Here is a 16038-nt window from a genome sequence, read left to right as displayed (position 1 = left end):
TTATACTGAGCACTCAATGACTAAATATCTAAACAGCATTTTCACCCATTCCTGTGCACTCTGTCATCATACTCTCTGCAGGCACTCTTCTTAGTTAGTGTCACACAGACCACAAGTTGATATAAAGAATGCGTGTTAGACACAAACACTTCGCTGTTGTTTATTGAGGCATGTAATTAACCATGTGTGCTGGGGAGTACGCTTTACTTCTAAATATAAAATACAGATACTATGAGAAACTTAGTTATGAGTAAAATGATGGATTAATCAAGTTGAAATGTTCTTATTTTGTTTGTTTGATCCGTGTGCCAGAATGGTGGATCTTTTTGTTGGAGCTCCTCTCTTCATGGACAGAGGATCAGATGGGAAACTGAGGGAGGTGGGACAGGTAGGCGCACACAGAGCATTCATTACTTATGTGCATACATGAATAGAAGTGCACTTGACAATAAAGTATGCAGATAAATGAGTGCTAGTGCTGAACATGCCAACAGAACCATGTAAACGTTATTCCACTGCACAGATTACAGACAGACGGCTTGTAGTAATTCTTGCTCTTCTTCTTCGTTTTGCAATTTTAATGCAAGTGACTTAAAATGAACTTCAGCAGCCTGAGTTTGACAGGTGAACGTCGAAACACTGAAGAAAGTAAATATTTTTAGCTGAAAACTCATCAACATTGGAAGATATCAAATTAACTGCTGTACGTGGAAGTATGAAGCTGGTTAAAATATTAATACATCTGTAACATGGGTTTTAAGCACAGTGCAAATCTTAAGCATAACTTAAAAGATATGTCAGTTTATTACAACCGTGTGTGTGTGTGTTTGTGTGTGTGTCTCTTCTCCAGGTGTCTGTGTATCTTGGTCAAGGTGGATTTTCCTTCCAGCCAGTTCAGATGCTCACAGGGTCAGAGGTTTATGCCAGATACGGCTCTGCCATTGCAGCGCTAGGAGACCTGAACATGGATGGCTACAACGGTAACAGGGACCCCCCACCCCCCACCCCATACACACACCTTGTCAGGACCCTTAGTGTGTTTCCCCTAAAAAAAAAAAAAGAAGTAAATCTTAAACCAAATCAGAAGCTTCACACATCCCTTTGATCATGAAGACCAGTTGAAAAATTGTCACTACACTGGTTTGATACTGGAATTTGTCCACAAATGCATAACGACATAGATCTTTGTTAAAGTATCCATGAGCCGGTATCTGCCTCACTTGCTTTGCACCCTGAGCACCTTACAGTAATTCTTTACCCACCTCACATCCCCCAGATGTTGCCATCTCTGCTCCTTATGGAGGCCATGACCATAAAGGCTTGGTGTACATCTATAATGGCAGCCCTGCGGGGCCCAACCCATCACCATCCCAGGTAAGTGCCACAACTGCCTCTAACATTCACCATATATGTTGTACCAGTCAAAAGTTTGGACACACTCACCCAATGGGACTGTGACTAGTACTGTATACACTTCAGTAACCAGCTTATCGTGAGTTTTCTATAATATTCAGAAGAAAAAGTCGAGCTGCCGTCCTTTCCACAAAAAACTTGTCATTGGCCATAACTTGAGAAGGATGTCACCTAAAATGTTCACATGAAGCTTGAAGCTGTTTCAGAGTAACTCTCAGATCACTGTAAAACCCTCAGTGAACACTGCAAAGAATGAGTGTAAGAGCTATTTTGGCTGTGCTCATTTGTAGTTTCACTTTCAGATAAATTGATTTAGATAATTGGATTAAACTCTGTGCTTGTCTGAGCACCATGCTGCTGCTCACGTGGCTCTCATCCCCCCACACCCTCCAAGTCCCAATGGTGTGTTTAGACAGGAAGGAAGGTTTTTTTTTTTTTTTAAACTTTAAACTTTTTAACTTATTTATTAGGGGTTTTTTAGGTCATACAAAAACGGAATAGGAACACACAACTGAACATTTAAACAAACCGAACAAAGCACGTCTGCATAGATTATAAACCTCAATAAAAAATAAACAGGCATAATTGAAAATTACAGAAAACGTACATATCCTGGCACAGTGAAGTTCACAAAGTTGCTAAAGGCTGCAATTTCTCGCCTTTAATGTATTTGAGAAGAGAGTCCCATGTCTGAGCAAACTCAGGTCCTCTGTCTTCATTATACAGTCTTAGTCTCTCGAGGTGCAACATGTTGAACATTTCTTCCATCCACAGATCAACATTGGGTCTGAATAGCTGCTTCCACATACGTAAAATTAATTTTTTTGCTATTGCCATCCCAAAAAGAAGAGCACTTTTCTCATACTTATTAATTAGAGAAAGAGCATTAACAGCTCCCAAAATTACTACCAGAGGGTTTGGTAACACATTTTTACCAGAAGAATCAGAAAAACGTTGAAAAATAGATTTCCAGTACGGTTGAATTTTTTTGCAAAACCAAAAGGAATGTGCTACATTACCTGTCATAGATTTACAACGGATGCATAATTGGGAAACATCTGGAAAGAGTTTATGTCGCGTTTCTTGTGAAAAGTCTGTGGATCATTTTAAATTGTATGAGATTATGTCTGCCGTTTACAGAACATTTTTGAATATTTCTTAAACATTCTTCCCATATTCCATCACTCAGTTCTATGTTAAGCCCAGGGCTGTTTATGATTATCAGTGTTATATAAAACATTGTTATGAAAATGAAGAGACTGCCCTGCGAGTGGCCGGATTAATATTGATAATAGGAAGGAAGATTACAACTACAGAAATAAGAGCCAAAAGATAAACTATAATTCAACATGTTTGCCTCCTCTCTTAGGTCCTGCAGGGCAAATGGGCATCCAATTACATGCCAGCTAGCTTTGGATACTCCATGACTGGAAATACTGACATAGACCAGAATGGATATCCAGGTAAAGGTGCACACACACACACACACACACACACACACACACACACACACACACACACACACACACACACACACACACACACACACACACACACACACACAGAAACCTGTACACGTAGAGCGGTACAGCAGGAGCCAAATGAATGTCAGTACTGCTGCTGTGAAAAACGCTGATGTGTGTTTCTGTCCTGCAGATTTAATAGTTGGAGTGTTTGGAGCAGACAAAGCTGTTTTATACAGGTAATCAAATCCTTAATCTGCACTGCGTGTGTGAGCGTGCTCCCCTGCTGTGGCTGTGTGTGTGTCTCTGTAATGCTGCTGATAGGAGCTGATGATTTTAATGAGTAAGGCCACCTCTGATATCAAAGAGCTGCTGTTTTCATTCAGCTCTTACTGCGTTTATAGATGCTATTAGGAGACGTTCCGCTTGCATTCCCATGCAAATATTTTGTCCAGTCACATTTATGTAGTTATATCCTAAACATTTAGTGTGCATCTACACTAACCCTTCGTACCTAATTGAACCCTTTTCATACAAAATCATGCCGCTTTTGTAACTTCAGAACACCCAGATGTGCATATATTCTTACCATAGGTGGTATAAAACATGGATGTAGCTACTGTGATATTTTTGTTGCCATCTTTGTGTTTTGAAACCTGATGTGAGAGGTGAGCAGTGGATCTGACTGGGAAACTGTACACTCACTCGTTAATGAGTGAGTGAATGAATCAGTAGTCCTCCTTTCAGAAACGCAGTAGAATGTTAAAAATGGAGTTAATGTTTTATTCAGTATGACCCAAAATAAGTGACTGAGACCATCCACTCATTAAGCATTTACTGAGGTCAATTACGAGGGCTGTTTTCTCATAAACTTTTTAAACCGCAGCTATCATCCCCTACTTGCCATTAAAAAGAATACAGGTTTAAGGCTCATATTTTATACTGTCTGTGAATTATAGATTTGCTGTGAGTGACAGCCTGTCTGTATCTCTTGAATATTCTTAAAGTTGCCTTGAAATCATTGTAAAAAGATGCGGCTTATGACAGCAGAAATTCTTTAAGTATCATCAGGTTTAAAGTGTTCTCCAGTTTCATTTTTACGCAGACTTGTGTTGTAGATCAGGTGTAATCCTATCAGTCAGTCTGCACTCAGTAACCAAAATGACAACATGTTATCTTCACATCGAGTTCTATACGCTAGGTCGGATAAAACACTAGATCTTTGCTATGGATCAAGAACAATTATAAATGGCTGATAAATCTCAGCTGTGTGCACTTGCTGCCTGTTTAAAAAACAGTTTTAAAAAGGCAGAAAGGACATAAAGAACTCGACTGAAGAATCTGTGCTCCGCCTGCAGGAGTGTTACGACTGCACAGACTGAGGCGTGTTTAAAGAGGCTTGTGGGGATGATTTGGACAAACTTTCTGGTGTAATTGCGCCTACGCTGTGTTTTGTAGAGACATGGTGTCTAAGCAAGTTAAAATCTGCCCTAACAATAAACCATGGGTGACTGAATCTCTTAAGTGGAAATTTTAAAGCCAAACAGACATGTAAGCTAGACTTGGAGAATAAAATAGTTGCAAATAACCTCGATCGAGCCCGGTCCAGTATAGAAAAGCCCCTGGGACCCAAAGAACAGCAGTGTGTCACTTTGTATGGCTGTGATTCAGACTCTGAGTTAGCTGATGCTCTTAAATGTTTTATAGTCATCCTAATACTTTTGAGTTTAGTAATGGGCAGCACAGTGGTGTGGTGGTTGGCACTGTCGCCTCACAGCAAAAAGCTTCTGGGTTTGAATCCAGTCTGCATGTTCTTCCCGTGTCTGCCTGGGTTCTCTCTGGGTACTCTGGCCTACTCCCACAGTCCAGAGACATCCACGTTAGATAATCCGGTGATTCTAAACTGACTGCAGGTGTCAATGGTTGCCTCGCTCCCTGTGACCACTGGGATAGGCTCCAACCTCCCTGCGACCCTGAATAGGATAAGTGGAAGAAAATGGATGAAGTCTGCTTGTTGACTGGGGTCCCAGAGGGATGCGTGTTTTCACCTTTGTTATTTGTCCTGTACACAAATATGTATCAGAGCAGGTATGAAAACAGGACCATTATGCAGCCCAGTCCTTGATGATTTTGCTAAATGTTGTGATGATTCCAGCCTTCAATTAAGCATATCTATGAGAAAAGATATGATCACAATATGATTTTAGACAATCTAGTCATACACAAGAATTCACATCCATTAAGGGGCAGATGGTGTTCAGACTTATAAATATCTTGGAACAATTATTGAACTTCGAAGCAAACTGTGAAGCTGTGTGTAAAAACAAATCATAGCTTCACCATCTGACAAGATTATTAATTATTTATTTATTCATTCAGTATTATTTATTATGCTTATCTATTGTCTGTGTTTGTATTGAAAATGTGCATGGGAGGATGGATGAGTCAGTTACTGCATACCTTTGGGTACAAATAAAGAACCAGGTTCTAAATAGTTTTCAAAATAAGAGTCTTAATGTGCGCTTCATCTGCCACCTTATAAGGCAATTTCACATTTAGATTTTTACATGTTAAGTTAGGTTTTGATCAGAGCTGCAAACAGTGATGAATTAGTCTTTCATCAAAAACGTAACAATTTTGAGTATTTTGTAATGTCTTTTAAGCAAAGTGCCAAATATTTGCAGTCCTGTCCTCTCTGTGTGTTCTGCTTTTGCACCGTGGATTAGACACATTTCAGACCTTTATATAGAAATCATTTTCCTTCCTGTTTACATGTATAAATGAGTTTTATTATAACAAAAACAAAACACATGGCTGAATGACTGACAGGATATCATTCAGCTTACACACCTCACTGACCTGACCTGTGTGTGTGTGTGTGTGTGTGTGTGTGTGTGTGTGTGTGTGTGTGTGTGTGTGTGTGTGTGTGTGTGTGTGTGTCCAGAGCCCGTCCAGTGATTAGTGTAAACTCCACATTAGACATCACACCCCAGACCATCAACCCCGAGGACAAGACCTGCACACTCTCTGGGACTGGCACACAGGTGTCATGGTGAGCTGTCACGTTTCACCTGAAACACTCACTTTTCGTTTTTCCTGACAATTTTTTCAAGTTGTCCTGACAGTCAAGTATGGAAGGGAACTAAATGTTAGCTGCTTGTGTGTATTTAAGTGTATTTTGGTGACATATTAAGCATTTGTCTCAAGATTTTACAGTTTTCAGTCCAGATCAGTTTTTCCCAGTACCTTAGCTTCCAAAGTCACATATTTGCAGCCTGCACACATAAACATCTGCAGTCATCATCTGCTGTGATCTTGCACTTTTTGTAAATTTTGTAGCGTAGACTGAAATTAATACAGGGCTGTCACAGGAGGCTCCTCTGTATGCACTCTGCTGACCTGTTGCTCAGAATAACCTTCACTCTTATCGTGTTAACTCTTTCACAGTAAGGGCTTTTACATTTAGAACCCAGAGCCCAGGTTTTAACCTTTTTTAACCTTTTGCAGTTTTAAGGTGAAGTACTGTCTGACGGCCAGTGGCCCCAGGGCTCCAGCCTCTCTCAGTAAGTAAAACATGCCGTTTTCCCTCCGCAGCAGAACAGTTGCATTAGTTGTGGCCGTGCAGCATTCAGATCTTGTCTAATAATTCCTTCAGCATTCCGTGTGGACCTCATGTTGGACCGCCTGAAGCAGGATGCAGCTAAGCGTGTCTTCTTCCTGTTCAGCCAAACCTTTAAGTACTCCAAGAACATGACCGTGTCTAACGGCAAAGCCCCCGCCTGTGAGGAGCAGCAAGTCTACCTGAGGGTGAGGGAGGGACACGTCTTAGAATGACAGAAGAGACGCATGAAAACTGGATTTCTGACCAAACCAGTGTTAAAGAAAGTTTAGAGGGAAAGTGTCCAAGGAATGAATGTACAGCCATGACTCTTTCTTTCCTCTTGCTCTGTCAGGATGATCGCGAGTTTCGGGATAAGATCACTCCCATCTCAGTGGTGATGGAGTACAACATGGACTATCAGCAGGCTGCAGACAAAACAGGACTGCTGCCAATTGTTGACACATCATCTCCATCAAACAGCACCAAGCAGGTAAACACGTGCAGCTGTTCAGATGCAGTTTATTCAGCGAACAAACAGCCATCTATCTGTGACTGGTGGGGCCTTTGGTGGTCATGTTGGCATGTAGAGAATGAGAGAATTTTTTTTTGTGTTTTATTGTAAGTTGGACCAAATAATACTAGATGACTGATTTTTACATATTTTTTGATGCTGAGCTTTTTGTTGTCTTTCTTCATCTTTGTCTTCCCTCCAGGCTCACATCCTGTTGGACTGTGGGACTGACAACATCTGCAAACCTGACCTCAAGCTGTCAGTTAAGAGGTGTGAAGCCAGTCAGTCTTTTCATTCCTGCTGTCGGCAGTATAATAATAAAAGTAACAGAGTCATATTGTGATAAGCAGTTCTGGCGAGAAGCACTTTGTACGACACAAAGCAGGAGCGACCTCAGAGAATCATGAATTAAAGTAAACAAAACTATACTCAGACTTATTATATAGACACACTGATGGAAGAGAGTGTAACATGAGTGAGACCAAAACAAAGCCAACACAAGTCAAACCAAACGCTGAAAACAGGAAGGAAATTTAGGTTGGAATCAGACACTCAGTTCAGTGTTCTTCTCTTTCCCTCAGCGATCGTGACCAGATCTACATCGGCGACGATAACGCTCTGACCCTGGAGATCACTGCTGAGAATCAGGGCGAGGGAGCCTACGAGGCCGAACTCCACGTCTACCCTCCACAACAGGCCGACTTCACCGGCGTCGTCCGCAGTCAGGTAATGTCTCTGAAGCCTCAACTGGACTCAAGTCACCAAACAAAGCACACAATATTAAATTCACTTCACTTTGCCCAGATTCAGCCAGTTCAGACTGATGTTCACTTTGAAGTGAAGACACGTTTTCCAGGCACCTGACTTTGAGACATAAAGAGTAAACCTGGCTAAAGAGCACAATGTTCTTGCATTGGGGCAAAATAGTAGATCAGTGTCATTCATTATTTGCTTGTAAAGTGTTACTACATCAGCCAGTTCTTCACTGAGGTGGGTGTGTGTGAGTGCATGTGGGTGCTTCATTAATAATGAATGATGTTTTGTTTTCCACAGACGCTCTCTCGGCTGTCCTGTGCTTACAAAAAGGAGAATCAGACTAAGATTGTGGTGTGTGACCTGGGAAACCCCATGAAGGGAGGAACAAAGGTCAGTGATCACTGCATGTAAATCAGTAAGTGTGTTTTAGGAGCTGATGGAACAGTTCTGGCTAATGGACTGCAAACTAAGAGGAAGGAATCAAAGGTAGTTACGCCAGTGTTCAGAATGAAAGAACATTTCAAAGCACATTTACTTTTCCTGAAAAGGATTTTAATCGAACCTGTTACATTTCAACTTTAAGAGGAGGTTACGTCAGTATGAATTGTAGGTTATTTGAGTGACCAAATGATGTCTAGTATTGCCTGTTGGATTTTCTTGCATCCTCCTGTTCACTGATTGGTCCTCTGCCGCCTCTTCCTGTGCTCTCATTGGTCAGGTGGTAGCTGAGTTGAGGTTCAGCGTGCACCAGCTATCAGAGGAGGACACATCTGTCAAGTTTGACCTGCAGATAGTCAGGTACGGCCCAGTGTGTTTGGCTTTGTTCTGACCCACGTTACAAACTGTCCATGTCAAATTTGACCAGTTTTGATGTTTGATAGCATCAAAAATACCCTAAAATCATTCTTTTAGTCTGGAATTTACAGACTTTGCCTAAAGTGACCTAAAATACACACACAAAAAAAAATATTTCAAATTTTATACTTTTGTACAGGTGCTACAAATCTTTAGCTCAGCTGTTTCAAAGAAAAAGTCGAGGTATTGTCTAACCTTGGCGTCGGCGGCATCTGTTCCACAAAAACGTTAATGTTGGTCATCGAGAACGATGTGATCTATTCAAATTCACACCATGCACACTGTTCAAGCTACAGTGGACCCATCAAACTTGTTCACTGACTTTATTATAACAGCACTTTGACAACCCCCACCACCCACAGCCGGGTCACAATCATCCTAAACCATACCATGAAGGCATGAAAGATGAAGAGGAGGTTAGGGTTAAATGGTTATAACAAGGAATACTAGTTATTTGAAGTGAGTGGGGTACAGCTTCACCTGCTGGCAGCAAGATTAAGTGTTGTTTTAGAGTTATTTAATTGGCAGAAGTTTTCACAGTAGCGCACAAACACTAGTGTATAGAAAAAAAGACAAAAATTAATTAATAATTACTGATATGCTTCACTTTGTCATTATGGGTTATTAAATGCAGTCTCATGAAGATGTAGCAATGGGAGGAAGTTTGAGAAATGGAGGGTGTCAGTACTTCTGCAGCTGGTGTGAAATGATAAGGACCCTTATGTTTATCAAACACTGAGAAAAATCCTAAATAAGAGTTTCACAGAAAGGAATATTAAATAAATTGCATCACTAAATTATTACAAATATATAAAACAAAGGTTATAATAAAGAGTACAGTCAGCATCAAGCTAACTGCTATCAGCCTGCGTGTTAAACCCGGCTAATAAAGCAGAGCTGTTTTTCTCCTCACGCTCATCTGAATGACAAAAACCCTGAAACTGTGAAGGAAGCAGCTCAGTCTTCACATTCCTCCGTGTTCGTGTGTGTTTGTACTTTTGTGGGAGAGAGAAGTATGCTAATGAGGGGTTTTCAGCCCCAGTCTTTGGTTACCCGCCTCTTCAGCTCTTCGACACATTCATACTGCATGCTGGATTTACTGATCTTTAAATGTGTGTCAGGAGTTTTGCTGCAGCCACAGTGTTTTTCTTTGGGTCACCTTTGACATGTACAGATATTGTGTTAACATCTTCTCAGAGTCTGAATGATTTTATTGCCATTTTTAAGATATTTACATTTATTTATCTTTATGTTTACTACATTGTAGGAATATTTTAGGTGATTTTTATTGTTTGTATTTATTTGTCAGGTTGGAGCGACAGATTGTCAACATCAATTAGCTGCAATAAGCAGCACTTACTAAATGAATGTTGATTCATTCAGTGTCAGTTAAGTGTTCTGATGTCTTTGACGTAATTATTTAATTAGATATGATTTAAAAACAGATGTAACAGTGAACATTTTCAGGGAATGATGGCGTCTTCCAGCTCCGGCCTCCCCTGGAAGAGAATGAATGGATGGACTATTTATTACTATCATCCATGTGTTCAATTCATGTCTGATTTTATTTTACTTATATCTTAGGTCATTGTATTATGATGTTGTGTTTAACAGATTCTAATGATTTGAATACAAATAAAAACAAAAATAAATATGTGACTATTGCCATCTTGTCAGGCTGCAGCCAGCAGCGCCTCCTTGAGGCTGCATCAAGCATAAGTTTCCTGTATTTCCACTGATTGTGTCCATATTTGTATTCTTATTTTCTTTTTTAAAAGTAGTTTGTTTGTTTTTTTTTTTATCTCTTGATGTGATTAATGTTTTTTTTTCAGCTCTAACCAGTTTGACAACACCAGCCCCAAAATCTCCAGCATCACCAAACTGGCTGTCCTCGCTAAAGTGTCCATCAGAGGGTAAAACACACACTTTAAAATACTGCAGCTTGTGCAGGTGTATATAAGAAGCTTCGATTAAAACATGAGGTTATTTACCTTTTAAGAGGCCATAATTTATATGATTGTGCCAACAGTGTCATTATGTTAATAGTATGTTTAAATAATAATAGGTCAGCTTGTTGCCTCATCCTTGAAAAAAATCAGCTTTAGAAGTAACAGCATTTGTAAGAGCCAACAGGTGACAGCACGTTTGCTTAACTGCTTGTCTTTGACTTTGTGAAACATGTTTTAAAAACAAGCTTTTTATACTTTATAAGCTTTATAAGTTTTTGTATGACTCCCACCGCAGATTGTTCCATAAAATCTGGCTGTATGTGATGTTTTTCCAGCTCGTCATCTCCTGGTCAGGTGTTTATTCCTATCGCCAACTGGAACCCAAGAGAGCCTCCTGTGGTCGGAGACGACATCGGACCGCAAATAGTACACGTCTACGAGGTGCATAGGCACACATGCATGAGAGAGAGGGGATTTGTCTCATTGATTTATGTGGGATGGACAAAATAATAGATATACCAGTTAACTGACTGACATCATGATTTCACAATTTATACTATATGAGATTATATGCTTGATTTTTTTTGTTTTGTTTTGAATCATTGATTTTTATTGTGCTTTTATTGTGATGAATTTGTACTAAGATTAAAACCCAAGTCCCCCTTTCACAGCTCCTGAACAACGGTCCCAGTACATTCAGTAAGGCAGCAGTGGAGGTCAAGTGGCCGTATCAATTTAGGAACGGCTCTCTGCTCTACATCACCAGCTACGAGACCGAGGGACCCATCAACTGTACCACTGACATGGAGATAAACCCGCTCAATGTCTCCGTAAGGCCCAAAAACACAGAAACAAGACTCAAAACAAACAGCTCACAACATCCAGCTTCTCTTCAGTTTTGTCACAGTTTGTCGCCTGTTTTCTTAAAGTTATTTATTATAAATTTGTGTGTTTGAAACCTTCAAAATTTACTGAAACTATCAACAGAATGTGAAGAACCAAACACAATGATGAGGGCTAGGCTGTACTTTATACTACAACATGCTGCATGGTCGTCAACGCACACTGTGCCATACAAGTTTTTTGTGTCTCTCTGTGTGTGTGTGTATCAGAACCCGGTGACCTCCCAGACCAACAGCACCGTTCCACCCAGAGGACGAGAGTCGGAGGGACGGAACCAAAACAGTGTTCGGCAGAAGAGAGATCTGGAGTCCAGAGATGCAGAGAACGACCTGCAGACACTGGTGAATTTACACAAGCATGTACACGATAAATATTTATATGAGGCGACATTACGTCCTCATGCCTGACCCTGCTGCAGGCAGCTGCTCATGACAACTGATGCTGCATCCCTGACACCACATGACAACCTGACAAAGGCTTTAGATGACACTCAGTCATTTGTTTCAGGCTGAAGTGACTGTGTGTGTGTGTGTGTGTGTGTGTGTGTGTGTGTGTGTGTGTGTGTGTGTGTGTGTGTGTAGGACTGCTCCACGGCTAAGTGTCTGACGCTGAAATGTCAAGTCGGTCGTCTAGAAAGGAGGAAGAACGCCATCCTCTTCATCTACTCCAGACTGGCTGTCAACAACTTCCTCAGGGTAATCAGATCAGTCCAACTATGGGTTGCAGTAACCCAGTTGCAACAACCCAGTGGTGGCTGTCTGTGCGTCCACTGGTGTATTCCAAGTAGTGGTTGCTAATCACTAATTCACCAGTAATTTAGGCTTTTTGCCAAAGTGTAAACAAATAACCAGAACAGCGTGTTGCCCAGAGTGCCAGATTTTTAAACCCCTGTACTAATTTATCTAATAGCTGAAGTAGACCCTGGAGGTAATGCCCATTTTCCACCTCTGTTTGTAAATATTTGGTCACGATTTGTCCTCAGCATTGTGACCTTCATTTGTCAGATCTCTGATTTTTATTTTATTTTTTTCCCCTTTTTCAGCCTGAGAATCAGAATCGATCATACGTGGTTCAATCAACGGCTTCCTTCAGTGTCATCGAGATGCCCTACAAGAATCTGGAGTTGGAGCTACCATCCAATAGCACCACTGTAAGAGAAATGATCAGCAGTTATTTGGGCCTCAGTCACAATGGCCTAGAGACCAGTCGGCTACCTCCTGATAACGTCTGGTCTCTAGAGAAAGATGGATTAGCGAGTGATTGCTGGAGGTTGCTTGGCTGTCACTCGGTGAAATTAGTCAAAGAAGGTGCTGCACCAAAAGTCACCTGTTTCTTTGGTCGACAGGAGATTGCCACACTTCCCCGTAGTTGACTTGCCTGCAAACTGTTCCCCTTCAATGTAAAAGTTGCGCCTTTTTGAAATGTTTTGGTTTCAGCAGTAACGTGCAACTTTTACACTGAAGGCGAACAGTTTCCATTTCCTGTTTGCGTCACATTCTTCACAAATTCACAACTTCTTAGCAACTAGTTGGTGAGTGACCCCATGGTAACCAGCATGGGGTCACTGACTGGTTTTTAGGCCTCAGGCTGATCATGGTGGCGCCTGAAATCACAGCTATCGTGGAGTCAGGAATGAGCTTGTTGGCTGGTTTTAACACACACTGTTCCTCATTATTACCAACACAAAGCATCTCTTTAGTTTACTTTTGTATTCACAAATGTATTCATCTCACATTTGTTCAGGATTGACTGACAGTTTTTATTGGTTTATGGACAGATGTATGGATTGAATATTGTATGGGGTCATGTCCTTTTTTAAAAACTTAAAAACAAAGAAAATGAAGTAAAGTAAAAAAAAAACAAGTGTGGACACACATAAGCAGGTTTCATGAATGAAATGTGTAGCAAACTGGTTCATGGTTTTATTCCAAAGCGCAAAGAATTTCATGGAAACATACTGAAGCATTCAACACGACTCAGTACAGGAAGTCAGCTGCAACTGCAAAATTTAACAGATATTTGCCCCAACGTGCCTGCATTTCAGCAGTTAGGCAGAGCACCTGGTAGCTGTTTTCAATTGGCAGATTTAAATGTGTAGGAACATTATGACTGGCTGATGATACTGGCCTGTCTGCCTAGCGACAGATGTAGCAACTTGCCTGTCTGCCTAGCAACCGACTTAGCAACCGACCTAGCAACCAGCCAAGCAACTGACCTAGTGACCCACCTAGCAACTGACATAGCAACCGACCTAGCAGACTAGCAGATGGAATAAAGCAACAAAAGAAAATGATAAAGAGAATAAAAGGCAGCTGCAACTGAGACAATACAACAGGAAGTATGCAGAAAAAGTAACCATCCAAGAAATAACAACTTAAAGTGGCAACAAGGCAATAAAACAAAAAGAAGTGAGGACATCAAACAAGAAAAAAAAGAAAATAAACAGTTAGGCAGAGCACCTGGCAGCTGTTTTCAATTGGCAGATTTAAATATATAGAATAGAATAGAACTTTATTGTCATTATACGTACAACGAAATTAATCATCATACATCGTATTCGTCATAACAACCATCCAAGAGTAGGACAGACAAGACTAACACAGGGGAGATGAGTGTCTGCAGCCACCAGGAGCACCGCCAACTCAATCAATCCCAGGAAAGGGAAAACAGAAACAATGAGAGAGTTAGGTTCACAAAAATTAATCTACTACTGCGCTCATAATGAGCACCTTACAAGGTTCCAAAAAAAACACCTCAGCAAAAGCATATCGCACATATATAGGAGCATTCTGATTGGCTGATTATACTTTAAACTGATTGGTGGATTTGTCTTTAGCATGCAAGTGGTTCAAAGCAGGGCTGTTTGTCTCAGTTGATGGTCAGTTAACTCAAACAGGGAGACACAGACACAGCAGTCAGTGACACACGTATGCGCACACACACAGATTTCAGCACTTTCAGCTGGTAGTTGGTTAAACTGCGGATTCAGACTCAACTTGGTTCTGCTCATTTCGCGTCTTCATTTTCAGCAAATCAAGTTCAGTTTAGCTACTTTGTTGACAATTTCAGCTGTTTTGCATTTCAAATTCATTTTTTGTCTTTTCAGCTGGTTAAGCTCTTTCAGCAAATCAAGTTTCAGCTCTTTGAAGCATTTCTTGGCATTTCAGCTCCAATCTTTCAGCTTTCAGCATTCGCAGGTGCAATTTCTTCTGGAAATGCTTTTTTCTAGTTTTAAAGTGATCTTTTTTTCTCAGGTGAGTGTATCAGTGGTTTGGGTGGCTGAGCCTCCTCCACCGGTACCAGGCTGGGTGGTGGCTCTGGCTGTACTGGCAGGACTGCTGCTGCTGGCGCTGCTCATCTTCATCATGTACAAGGTAAGGAATCAACATGTCCATTGTCGCTGTGCACGGTGTCAAATTTAGTGGAGTGAATCTGTGAAACTGACATCATGTTCAGTAGTTACTCTTTTTTGTTAGATTACAGGTTAACTGTGCCAAATGCAGTACCAAATATGTAAATTGATTATTTTTTTGTTTTGTTTTGTTTTTGTCCCATTTTCCTCCTCCTCCTCCTCCTCCTCCTGTGCAGCTGGGTTTCTTTAAGAGAGTCCGCCCCCCACAGGAGGACTGCACTGAAAAGGAGCAGCTGCAGCCGGAGGAGAACGGAAACACTGATGCTTAGATGTCAAACTGTGAGGGACTGATGGCAAAAAGCAGAAAAAATGAAATCAGGGTAAAATGGCCTCTGAGACCATTTCACTGTAATGACTGTTGGATGGCAGATAATGATATTGGTTTAAGCTCTCATGGGGTGATTTGTTTTTACTTGTCAAGTTGTATTTGTGCCAAAAGAGAATCACAAACAGCGGTCACAAATGAAATCCACAGAGTTTCGTGTTAAAGGAGCAGTTCGTCATTTCGAGAGAAGCTTCAGGTTACCTTTGCACGAAAACTGGAAACCGAGAAGAAAATACAAAGAAAATCCACCTGATCATCATTTCACAGGGTGTTAAAGTCAACACTAAGTATTTATATAAGCATTTAATGTGTTTTTTGCAAACTTGAGCAGTAAATATATAATAAATATTAATTGTATTAAGCAAAAGCTCCTGTGGACATATGAAAGTGTAAAGTGTGATATAAAATATATCTTTATATGAGAATTATTGATGCCGTGTGGTAAAATGTCCTCACAGCTAGCTTATATAAGCAAGTCCATCTAAAGTATTCAACATTTCATAAAAACACAACATTTCATGTCTACACTTCAGAAATTAAACCACCTACAGCACGTTAATGATCATTCCAGCTGTCGGTGGATTTTATGATCTCCTCGCTGAACCAGGGTAGCTGTTTCCCAGCTAAGCTGATCGACTGAAGCTTCATATTTCATTTACGAACTGTTCCTTTAACATATTGACCAGCTTCGTTCTGCATGCACTTGAACTGAAAATGGCTTTTTCCCTGAATATGCAAAGAGTATAACCTCATTTTAATTTGCACATTTTGTCCCGCAGTGAGATGTTCAGGCTTGCTGTGAGTTTCTAAACAACAAGTGAATTGTTGCTTATAAGGTGGTTTGAGAGTT

The 16038-nt window shown here is 40.7% G+C and overlaps 1 protein-coding gene across 2 annotated transcripts in view; it reads left to right on the top strand.

Moving 5' to 3' along the window:
- itgav (integrin, alpha V) overlaps window positions 1–15269 on the top strand; it is a 37959-nt gene extending 22690 nt beyond the window's left edge. The window contains exons 12-32 of one of the 2 annotated variants that reach the window (XR_004021656.1): window positions 313–388; window positions 851–980; window positions 1277–1374; window positions 2783–2876; window positions 3070–3115; window positions 5821–5928; window positions 6384–6439; window positions 6532–6683; window positions 6830–6967; window positions 7191–7258; window positions 7570–7714; window positions 8042–8134; window positions 8463–8542; window positions 10432–10512; window positions 10884–10989; window positions 11220–11378; window positions 11661–11700; window positions 12089–12146; window positions 12494–12601; window positions 14706–14825; window positions 15040–15049. Coding sequence is in view for 1 of the 2 variants with exons in the window: in XM_030757547.1 (XP_030613407.1) it covers window positions 313–388; window positions 851–980; window positions 1277–1374; window positions 2783–2876; window positions 3070–3115; window positions 5821–5928; window positions 6384–6439; window positions 6532–6683; window positions 6830–6967; window positions 7191–7258; window positions 7570–7714; window positions 8042–8134; window positions 8463–8542; window positions 10432–10512; window positions 10884–10989; window positions 11220–11378; window positions 11661–11792; window positions 12033–12146; window positions 12494–12601; window positions 14706–14825; window positions 15040–15132 (2197 nt within the window). In the remaining variant the exon portion in view is untranslated. Of the gene's footprint in view, window positions 1–312; window positions 389–850; window positions 981–1276; window positions 1375–2782; window positions 2877–3069; window positions 3116–5820; window positions 5929–6383; window positions 6440–6531; window positions 6684–6829; window positions 6968–7190; window positions 7259–7569; window positions 7715–8041; window positions 8135–8462; window positions 8543–10431; window positions 10513–10883; window positions 10990–11219; window positions 11379–11660; window positions 11793–12032; window positions 12147–12493; window positions 12602–14705; window positions 14826–15039 lie in introns of both variants that reach the window. The other variant, XM_030757547.1, reaches the window with a different exon arrangement.
- The last annotated feature ends 769 nt before the right edge of the window (window positions 15270–16038 follow it).

This window comes from Archocentrus centrarchus, chromosome 21, assembly GCF_007364275.1.
Source record: "Archocentrus centrarchus isolate MPI-CPG fArcCen1 chromosome 21, fArcCen1, whole genome shotgun sequence".
Lineage (NCBI taxonomy): Eukaryota > Metazoa > Chordata > Actinopteri > Cichliformes > Cichlidae > Archocentrus > Archocentrus centrarchus.
Note: the sequence above shows the minus strand (reverse complement) of the source record. Positions and strands in the feature narration are given on the sequence as shown.